Genomic DNA, 11,625 nt, shown 5'->3' on the forward strand with positions numbered 1-11,625 from the left:
TCCTTCAATTTCTTTTGTTTTTCTAATTTAGTTTTTGGTTGACGCTTTACTAAGGGAATCAGAACTATAGACTAATTCGAGGCTGATATCGTTCTGTTCAGAAGTCAGATTTCATATTTGAAACGTTTTTGTGTTTGTTACACTCGCAAAATTTTATAATAAACAAAAATAATACATTTATTTTATTATGTAAGAGTGTGTTTAAATTGATGAATTTAAGATTTCAAATTTATTAATTTTAAATTTCTTGTTTTTCTTGAATTTACAAAAAATTTAAGTGAATTTCAAGAGTGTACTTGAATCGATAGATTTAAATTTCGAATTTCAAATTTATTTATTTTTAGAATTTCTTGATTTGTTTTGATATACAAAATTCAAGTGAACTTTAAATTCACTTCATATAGTCATGCATATTTAATAATAATTATAGTGGATTTTAAATAATCTCCCAAATTAAATACATCAATAGGAACGTAATACAATTTTAGGAGCTTACCGTCTGAAAGTAATCACGGAAACCAGATACAAATTACACATTCATATAACTATATTTTTCACAAAATTTACACTGCCAGATAAATTAAATTTGTGCCTCCCTCATACACTAATTTTCTCACAAAATTTGGTTCGAAAACTTATATTCATGTTCGCATTTTGATATGAGAGAAAATAATAATTGAATTGAATTTTGATTCGTGGATTGGCTTCATTACAAAATTGAAATTTATTCTATCCTACAGGGAAAAAATCATAACTCGTTATCATGCATCATTAACCATCGGCTACATAAATCCTACACAAATTGTGTGTATGATCATATAAATTTAGAAGTATAAATATGATGTATATGGTGTTAGATATAGTAGTAATACCGCAGCAGCCCTTACTTGGAATTAATTGAACAGAAACAATTTAAAAGCATTAAATCATAATTTCTTATCAAAATCTTAGAGTCGCCCAGCAATTCTCAATGACAAAAAATCACTGCAGACATACTCACACACCGTGTACAAATTAAACTTCAGGAGGAAAACTCATACGTTTCTACAACTAAATAAATAGCACACAAATCTGTCCCCCCACACAACCCCCCCCCTACAAAAAAAAAAAAACAAAAAAAAATTGTCCTTATGGAGAAAATTTTGACGGAAATAAATGCCAATAAATAAATATATCATTTTTAAGCGACGATGCAAAATAGTCCCAGAAGCAACCCCTTCCTCGTATCCCCCCTTCCGCAGGGAATCCCAGTAAAAATCAGTAATCGGAATATGCTACCGAAGAAACACGGCATTATTCGACCATCGCAATTTCGGCAGTTTCATCCCAAGTATGCCTCCTCTTCTCGCCCACAAAGTTTCACACATTAACTTAAAACAACAGTTGCTCCTCTACGTAGGACACAGATCATGAAACTGGGGGAAAAAGAACAATTCTCGAAAGATGAACACTTTCTGCTTCTCATAAAGAAGAGGCAGCACAAACGAGCCAAAGTTTTCCATTACCTGAATATTATGCATTTTGTTGAACTTGACGGTGTAGTTGCATGAACCAGTCGGCATAACCACTCGCACCTCCAGCCTGGTCCTCTACTAAATTGGAAAGAAGGAAGTAACCTTCTCTTGGCTGCTCATCTTGCCTCACGAGATGACAAAGCTGATAATACGATGGATCACTTTCCCTACAGTTCTGAAATATCTTCGTCAGTTTTCTTGACATTTCATTGTCTCGCCGAGGCAGGCTAATCTGGATCCATAAAATACAGAGACAGATATCAGCAAATTCACAGAGTGAGAACTTGCAGCAGGAAGTAGAAGAAATGTGTAACGATAAATGAAGCAAAAAGCTATCATAGTAAAAAAACTGGCACTGACACCATTCCATTCATGAGTTGTAATAGTTTACTTGACTTGCAAGGGGGAAAATTATTGAAAAGTTGAGCGACAATAATAGCTAATAAATGTGAACTCAATTGCTGCTGGGATCTGATATTAATTCCACCAAGTCTCCGCATAACATTTGGAGCAGAATTAAAACATAGAACCAAATAAACATAAACCAAAATTAGATCAGAAGATCCAGGTGATAGCTTAATATAAATTGACTCAGGAAATAAGATTGAGTGCGCATCATGTGTGTGGGTGTTAAGGAATCAGATGCTAAATGTTTCACATATATGACACATAGCCACGCAGGTCTACAAATCACAAACTACGGGATTAATGTCTGGAAAAATAATTTATGTGCTAAAACTAACTAACCCAACCTTTGAGAAGTCTGCACCAAAATCTTCCCCAAGCAAACCCCTAGCTATGTCAGGTGAAGCTGATATGCCAAACCATATGACCAAACGGAAACCATCATCAAAAATATATACACTTCTGGTATCTAAGCTCTCTGATGTAAGCGGTAGCCTCTTTGATACGTCAAAATCATCAGCCTCGACAGATGACTGGAAATAAAAAAATGACTTCAGAATAGCAAAACATATTACCATCAATCAAATAATTTTATAAAAAATGAAAGTGCCAATAACTTACATTCACAAGACAGTCATCTATACGCAGAAGGGTAGGATAGAGAAGTTTCAGCAATTTTTTAACAGATAAAGCCATCATAGTATAACCAGCTTCACAGCGTTCATCAAGTTGAGCATCAGAATATCCACCACGGAGGGGTGTGGATTTACTTAAAGCTAATCCATACAGGGGTAAAAATTTCAGCGTTTCTGGGTAAATCATCCTTCCAACCAAGCGATGCTGTACAGCATATAGATTTCGATATTCTCTAAAGGCTTTTACAATCTTCACCTGAACAAAGTTCCGAGCATCTTCCAACTTGTTGGACAAAGTTTTTTCAATTGCTGCATATCATATCGAACCTACATTAGTCTGCAACTTGGCTGTGAAATACACCCCCCCCCAACCCCCACTCCCACTCACTTTTGTTTTCTTTTAGCATTTCCCATCAGGAATGGATGCAATGGGCAGGATCGAAGAAGACAAGACGGCCACTTACCCAGCCTGGAAAGCAAAGACACAATCGCCCCCGTGTCAGCCAGGCGATACATTTCTCCTAAGTCTGCAACAACTGGAGCTGCTGCCGTGTGAACCCTGATTCGCCTTTCTCCAGAAGACGATGTATATCTTCAGAACAGTTGAGGATTTTCAATCTTTTAACTCCAAGAAAGCTCCCGATTTAAAAGGATGCAGGAGAAAGAAAACAGGAATATATGATCTGAGGAGTATAAAAGGGGCGAGCCTCAAACATGCATAAACCCTTACAAAGGGGAAACAGTCATACCTGCTCGACATGCAAGATAGACTGAACCTAGATGTCATTTTTCAATTGCATAAAAAAAGGTAAGACCTCGTAGAGTGACAACCATGAAGTCTCTAAAGTTAACAAGAACTCGAGGTTCTAAAATCATAATTTTTTTGGAAGAAACCGTCACGCTAAATTCTTTTCAGGGATAAGGATACAACAAAGCAACTTGGAAGTACACAGTCTGGGTTGTTAGCAGTGTCTCTTCAAGAGATAACTGAGCCGCATAAGCCTTATCACAATCAACAGCAGGAAGTGCTAGCAAGTCGGTGGATCTTAGCATGAAATTCCCATGAAAAGATGTGAAACGAACACCTAAAGAGAGGACATAACCCTTGAATATCAGAACTTAACTAACAAAATAATTTACTACAGAATCTGAAAACATGAAAGTCTAGGCTCAACAACTAGAGGAGCGTGGATTTACCTTTCCCACATCTAATGCGCATGACAGATTCCCATGCAGTCTCTCTAGTAAGATCTCTGGTTAACTCATGTCTCAACTTATCTTTGTGGACGACCGACAGAAAACTTGGATAGTAATACACCTGGCCACCAGTATATTTTGCGAGGGTTCCTACAAGGCATTTAAGATGGCCGTTTAAGTTTATAATAAATTTCCACATAGCAAGTGGGGTTTGAACCTAAAAAATTTGTTATTTCGAATTTCAGATACTCAGAAGCGTTGAATTCAACATAATAGCAGAATTCGCAAGCGATAGCACAATGGTGTTACTTCAACTCCATTCTTTTATTATATTACATCTAATAACTCGAAAGGAAGTATTCTAAGAGTCAGAAATTGTACCGAGACAAGAGTTTTCCTGTGTGATACATCTATGATGTTTCAAAGCACCACTCACGAGAAACAAAAAAATCTTTTTTTCCCACCAGAGTGCAGCTTCATTGAGCTTTTCTAGGTATCAAGACTAGATCTAAGAAAGAAGAATTAAAAGAATTATACAACACTCATTCGCTCTAAACTCAAATTTCTGGTGACATTCAGGTTGCTATTTCATGTGTGCGTGCTAGCAGTTTTCTGCTCTCCTTTTTCTAATCTCTTTGTATGTTAACTCTGTTTCAATTTTCTGGATACTGGTCCCTCATTACATCTTTTCAATATAAAGGCTAGCTACACTATACATATAAGTTATGTACCTAAGGATGCTATGTCTGTATACTTTCCACTGAATGCATATACATTTACTGCAATTTGATACTTGGTAAAATCAGCAGCCATTTGTTTATAAAATGGATCTTCAGGAGTGCGTAGAGTATGCTCCTTATCTGTTCCATATACACGAATGTCATCTCCACGTAGCCTCAGGCGACCAACACCTAGTGATGGCAGGGTATTTTGGAAAATTAACAATTTACCCCCAAGTTGGCTCTGACAGAAGGAAAAACACAAATTAAATACAACCAAATAATGAAGAATGTTCCTAAGGCAAAAAATTACAAGTCAAAGTTGAATTTGGAGCAAATAAAAAGTCACACACACCATGACCATGAAAGCAGCTTTGAGAGCTGGACCAAATGCTGATTCTACATTCATGTTCTCCTGGAACATGGAGGGTAAACTCTCAAGGAATGCTTCCACCACAATTCTAGATTCCGATAAGTTGACCAGAAGATCCTCTGGCAGTGGAATGAATATGTCATCCAAATCTGAGACAACCATCATCTGAGGCTGCACCAAAGATGACTGATACAAAAGAAAGGAAAGTTTCTCGTCATTCCTAAAGCTAGGAGAACTATAAATGCTGCAAACTCTCTCCTAAATGGTATTACTTGCCTTCATATTATAGAAATGAATTGTGCTGTCGTAAGTTAGAAATCCAATCTGTGTTCGAGGAGATCCAGGCAAGTTGTCAAGACAAGACTTAATTGTTTGGGCCATAACCTGCAAGATATCACGCTTTCATTATTGATTTTTCAAATTTAATGAAACAATCTGAAACAAAGATGGAAACTATTAAAAGGACTGGTCATGCTAAATAAATACCATGTTGGCCAAACCCTCACAATCAACTGGTAAGCAGGAAAACTTAACATCACAGACCATCAGAGCAATGACAAAACAAATACAAAATGAAACTATCAAAAAAAATTGTATAAGAACAAAAAGATGAATTTAATAAACTTGTACTGACGATATCAGAGTTTTTTAAGGAATGTGATTCATCCTCGACAAATTTAGCTCAATAAAACTTGTCCACAACCTGTCTATATGAAGGCCATAGAACTTAATCTTCCATGTAAATGCTTAACATCAGCATTTATTATTTTTGACACAAAATGATCAATTCTCACCAGTTGGCCTGTTCATGGTTAACCGCCTAGTTAAAGCCCAAACCTTATTCTTTTTCAGTGTAATCGATTTACCACTGCATTTGCAACTAATTCTTATGATATTTTCCCTCTGACATCCATGATTTTTAATCTAAATCAAAACTTAAATATAACTGTTTGTCGAAGATTAAGACGTGAAATTTAAAAACTCCCATCTACTGTTGGATAAGACTCTACACCTGGAAGTAGAACACCCATATTTAGTGCATTGATGGTATACCCAACTAAAATTTTAAGTGTACATCCCTGGTAATGAATACGAATGGAAACAAAAATTTAACGGTATTTTAGAATATTCTCAGAATCCAGACAATTTTTTAATCCAACACATTATAGGGATTTTAACAGCTAGACCAAAAGTCCACCCAAATTCCATTTTCCACTTCACACTTTTAAAAACAATTACGTTTGTTTGGCATAGAATGTTGTCCACCCAAAAATTTTGATTTCTCATTACATTAAAGCATTAGTTTTGACAAGGAATCTAAAAAGATAACAAAACACAAACAACTTTCTTGGTGTTTGGTTTGCGTTCATAATCACAACAATGTAGAAGACTTATCTCTTTAGCCTAAAAGAAGATGATACTTAACATTCTTTCATCAAGAAAAAAAATTTTGCCTCAGTCATGCCACATCCATTACTCAAATCTTTATGAAAGGTAACAAAAAATGGAAAGAAATAGCATTATATGCTGCCATAAGACTAGAATTCCAATGTAACTTCTTATTTGGGTGGACAAATCAGAATAACAAACCGCAGAATCACAAAGCTATAAAATTATATAATTTTCAATGGAAGTGTTACCTCAAGCATTCCACTTTGAACTGCAGATATTGACACGTCGATAAGAAAAAAATACAGCGGAGGCATCGGAGGGCGAACCATGTATTCAGCTGGGGCAATAAACTCAACACTGCCCTTTGTTAGCTCAGGCCGTTGATCCAGATCAACTCTTCTGCCATTAGCATCCACATGAGCAAAGTAATCACCAGGAACTGAACATGAGGAGTCAAGATAAATCAATTCACACATATTACACAAAACTTTACAAGGATAAGCCACTTTTTGGCGGTAGACATATAGGAAATAGGAAGCAAGAACTGAAACTAGACTAAACTTCAGGGTTTTGCGTAGAACATGCATTAGTTGGCAGTAACTTATGAAGTTTCATAACACCAAAAATGAGCAATTTCATAAGGGCATGTTTAAGGCAATTCTGTTTGCAACTTATAACCATTTAAAGGTTTCCTGAGTCAGTTGGATGACAAACTTCATGCTTCTGGTAGCTGCTTCTCCATGCAAAAATAAACAGACAAAAATTTGCAGACAACTACAAAATGTTCCAGAAAAAAAAAAGATTAAGAGTGAAGGAAACTGAGATGGACAGATTCCAATATACGTCCTCTTAGGGAAAATAATGAGGCTGAAAAAACTGTCAGTACATAGAATATATAGACACAGAGTAAATGAGCAATTTTGTCTCTCTATACTTGTCATAATTTAGTTCTATTTGATACACATAAATTGGCCAAACCATTTAACATGCTCCTTGAACAGAAAACAAAAGCATAAACAAATATGGAAAAATACAAGACTCTCAAGAGCATATATAAGGTATGATCCCAAAGACCCAAAAATAAAGACATATTATAGCTTCTTAATTAGACATATTATAGCTTCTTAATTACCATCATTCAGCAGTGAACATATATTGCACCTCCACTTTCTTCCATGATCTGTGAAAGTAACATATGGATTCACATAAGTGCGGCACCTTCGACAACGAATTATTCCTGTGGTGCCAAAATTGACAATGGGCACTTCATCCTGAATGAAAAATCAAGTAACAATTAGAGTAGAATAGAGATATTTTGTATCTACAAAAAAAAGATGCCAGACATTTTTTGTTGATATATAAATTGGGCTAATAAACATAAAATAAAACATCTCAAACGCAGTTGAACTTGAGACTAACCCCAATAGGAGATTCTGCCAAAGGACAAACAACTGCCCCAAGTCCCAAATGCCACCTCGAAGCCAGGGACTGAGAATTTGGTATGCCACCAGTTGTCAGTCGCAAAACTCTAGGGCCACAGTTCATGGGGTACATCTCAGCTAAAGACTTTGGTTCCACATCACCATCCAATGGCCTTGGTAATGCTTTAACATCAAGTCCAGTGTCCAATGATCCTGGCACAGACCCAAGAGAGAGTGAACTAAAATCTTCAACCAATCCCCTTGAAGCGATAGGCTGTGCCATGCCTTGAAGCTGCACTTGGTCCCTTGAATAGGGGACTGATGACGTTGTAACTGGAGGACCTGGCATATAACCTCTTGGTTGACCAGGAAATGGAGCAGGAGGCAGGGGTGGAGCATAGCCTCCCGGTTGTGATGGAAATGGGGCAGACCGCACCAGAGGAACTTGAGCACTAGAATAAGGTTGTGCACTAGAATAACCTGGAAATGCTGGCTGAAATGTGCCTCTAGCAGTGGCCTGAGATGGCCCCATCGGTGGTGGAAAAGGCTGGACATGTTGCCTGGATGGAGAGAATGGTTGATCTGTAGAGGGAGGGATATTTGTGTGGAATTGTCCAGTTTTTATGTTTTGGGAAGGAGATCGCATTGATATAGAAGGTGGTTGAGGCTGTGGAAAAAAAGAAGCTTGGGATGGACCTGAACCCCCTTGTGGTCTGGTTGGTGGAGGCGCAACTGGAAGACCTGAAACCGAGACTTGTGGGTGTTGCAAATGATCTGTTGAGGCTAATGGCGAGGTTGGAAAACGTTGGAGTCCTGTAGTTGGTGGTCCATATGATGATTGTGTCGATGGAGGTTGTCCAACCAATTCATTAGACCTGACAGATGGAGGAGGTCTAAAGCCAGGGGCTTCACATCCTGCCAAAGGTCCAGCGGATAAAGGAGGAGTTGGAAATTGAGAGGAAGCAGGAGGCATAGGTCTGAAGGCTGATGCTTGAGAACCAATCACAGGACCAGACGATAAAAAAGGTGTTGAACTCTGTGGAGTAGAAAAGGGAATTGTAGCTGGCCTTATTGGGTAATTTTGACGGTTGGAATTTTCGGTCCCCATTGGTTTACTTGATCTCCTACCAAATGTCTTAGCTTCTGTAATTACAGCATGCACAATTTATTATCAAAAAGATATATGGCATAAAAGCCATTTGCTAATGCCAATTATATCCGGGTGAAAATTCTTATATCTGGTGCCCTCAATTCTATCATTGTAACTGTAATAGAGTAGGAGAAAGAGGGACGGATGTTTGGGCCCTTTAGAATCTTAGTTTTCATTTAAAAACATACTATAGAGGGGAAAAAACATCTCCTGGTTTTAGAGTACAAATGAACTGTGCTTACCAATATCTTTACGATCAACATTGGGTAATTGTAAGTCTTCTTAGTTTTTACTATCATGCTATTCACATTTAACTAATCTTGGGCAGTAAATACAATTTTAGCACCACAAACGAGCGCAATTTGGTTGATTTGTCCATTTTGCTTTTCTTTCCTGTGTCCGCAGTATTAAACACAACAGAATTGAACCAAATCAATGCATGCGCAATTACACCAAATTTCTACCCATTTACTACATATTAGGTGGTCATTAATCAAACAAAACCATCAAACAGAAGCTTTCGATTTTTCCCGCCGTGCTAACACTAACTGACAACCAAACACTGTAAAGGACGGAAATCTTATAATCAAACTCAATCTGGCATCACATCGCAGAATATTTCAACTAGAACATCGGAAGCAGTTCATACTGAATCTACACACACCAAATCTCGGAAAGAAGACAAAATACACGAAAAATTCCCAAAATAAAAAACAATGATTCGCCAAATTAAACATGTCGCAATAATTTAATCATAAATCAAAGAATTCAGTTTCAACGTAGAGCCTACATGATCATAGATCTCTCCAGAGAGAGAAAGATCGGGAAGCGCAGGCGATCGAACAGATGAGAGAGAAACAGCCACGATCTCAACGAGTCCTTGCTCTTTTGGACAAGGCCGACCAGCTATTGCAGTTTTGGGCCAAGCCCAACAATCCAAAAAACGAAAATCTGTGTTTGAAACAAAATGAAATGCTGAAGTTTTTTAAGGCGGTAGGTATGTATTTGTGTGAGTTTTTAATAAAGGCAAAAAATTCTGTGAGATGGTCTCACGGGTCGTATTTGTGAGACAGATCTCTTATTTGGGTCATCCACGAAAAAGTATTACATTCTATGCTAAAAATATTATTTTTTATACTAAAAGTGTTATTTTTTATTGTAAATATCGGTAAGATTGACCCGTCTCACAGACAAAGATCCGTGAGACCGTCTCACAAGAGACCTACTCTTTAATAAAATATCAACAATAACCTTTATTCAAGTGTTGAAAAGATAGATTTATCGTGTATTATGATTAAAAAAAAGTGATTTTGGATTAGAAAAAAATGTCGAGGGTAAAAATTTCCAAATAATTTTATTTAATTATCAAAATATCAAAATCACTTCTGAATAATTGAAATCAATATAAAATCTGTTTCGATATTTGAATTAGATTGGAAAAAAGCAGACCCTTTTTAAAAAAAAAATATGTTGAAAACATTCCCTAAGCAATTTATTGTATTTAAATTTTTACTATTTTTTATTAGAAAATAATAACATATTTTTATCCACATACTTAAAAATAATAATAGGAGTTCGTGTAGATTAACATAATCCAATTATCATTATGTAAAAAAAATAGATTTGTCTTTTCAGTGTAGAATTAACTAAACTTAATTTGTTTATGCATTGATTGATTTAATCCGTAAAATTTAAATAAAATTCAATTATAAGAAAAATATTATATTAATATTTCTCCAGGTAATTGCGTTAATAGATTTTAGATTATATTTTCTTTATTTGATTTTGGGAAAAAAATAACTTATAGTTCAAATAACTTCACAACCAGATAAGTTTCAAGGTTTGATGAACTATCACATGCCTATATCGGTCATTCTCATTTGGATATATGATATTTTAAAAACTAATATTAATACTTTCTTTTCGGATTTCAAAAAAAATAAAATAAAAAAAGGTAGGTGATAGTGGATATGTAGTTACTAGGAACAGATATTATGATAGAAAAGCGAAGTAAATGGGATGAACAAAGATTTTGAAAAACTTTAGAAAAATATTGAAAATTTGAGTTCTAATATTTCAAATTTTATATATATATATATATAATTTTGTAAGTTAAATCTTTTATTCATTTATTTTTCTTTTTCGAAAATTTTATTAGTCCGTTACAATTAATTAATATAAGATAAATGAGTGAGATGACTATGTATAGCATCAGTTTTGCAGATTACTTCTCTTCTGATACGGTCTCACGAATATTTATCTGTGAGACGGGTCAACGCTACCGATATTCACAATAAAAATTAATACTCTTAGCATAAAAAGTAATATTTTTCATAGATGACCCAAATAAGAGATCTGTCTCAAAAATACGACCCGTGAGACCGTCTTACATAAGTCTTTGCCCTATTTGGAATACTAAATAGGTAATGTAAATTGTGATTAACCTTTCTTTACAAAGCTATTTAATGACTCTAAATAGCCTTTGTAAAATATATTTCAAATGTAAAGAAAATCTAATTGTTATAATAGAAGATTGAATTGATATTATTGTCGATTGATAAATAAGTGTCACTCCACATAACCTTGTAAAAAAATATTTATTCCAGTTTATAATAGCAAAATTAATTTTATTGTTGTCATGATTTTTTCTTTAAATTCCTTGTTTTTGTGGTTTACTGACATGATTATAACTAACGATAAATTCCAGTGTTCGTTGTTTGCTTTAGAAGTAAGATTTCATGTTTGTCATGATCTCGTGCTTGACACACCCGTGCTTTTATTTTATGCATAAACAATATTATATTATATCCATGGATCAT

At 35.4% G+C, this 11,625-nt stretch overlaps 1 protein-coding gene across 1 annotated transcript; it reads right to left on the bottom strand.

Annotated features, from left to right (window-relative positions):
- Positions 1-911: 911 nt before the first annotated feature.
- LOC142530387 (protein transport protein SEC24 A-like) lies at positions 912-9,747 on the bottom strand. The gene is made up of 14 exons (XM_075636210.1): positions 9,597-9,747; positions 7,655-8,799; positions 7,368-7,506; positions 6,484-6,674; positions 5,120-5,227; positions 4,826-5,029; positions 4,483-4,714; positions 3,752-3,901; positions 3,483-3,639; positions 3,019-3,146; positions 2,541-2,863; positions 2,267-2,452; positions 1,506-1,746; positions 912-1,389 (listed from the first exon to the last, which is right to left on the bottom strand). The coding sequence occupies exons 2-13, from the start codon at positions 8,762-8,764 to the stop codon at positions 1,513-1,515; spliced, it is 3,162 nt and encodes a 1,053-aa protein (XP_075492325.1). The 5' UTR covers positions 8,765-8,799; positions 9,597-9,747; the 3' UTR covers positions 912-1,389; positions 1,506-1,512.
- Positions 9,748-11,625: the final 1,878 nt, after the last annotated feature.

The sequence above is a fragment of the Primulina tabacum genome, chromosome 17 (genome assembly GCF_025594145.1).
Source record: "Primulina tabacum isolate GXHZ01 chromosome 17, ASM2559414v2, whole genome shotgun sequence".
Lineage (NCBI taxonomy): Eukaryota > Viridiplantae > Streptophyta > Magnoliopsida > Lamiales > Gesneriaceae > Primulina > Primulina tabacum.

Coding starts and splice junctions, on each gene's coding strand:
- LOC142530387 (XM_075636210.1), bottom strand. CDS start 8,764: ATGGGGACCGAAAATTCCAACCGTCAAAATTACCCAATAAGGCCAGCT. Junction 2,453..2,540: donor TAGATGACTGTCTTGTGAAT/GTAAGTTATTGG, acceptor TTTTATTTCCAG/TCATCTGTCGAGGCTGATGA. Junction 1,747..2,266: donor TTGGTGCAGACTTCTCAAAG/GTTGGGTTAGTT, acceptor TTATGGATCCAG/ATTAGCCTGCCTCGGCGAGA.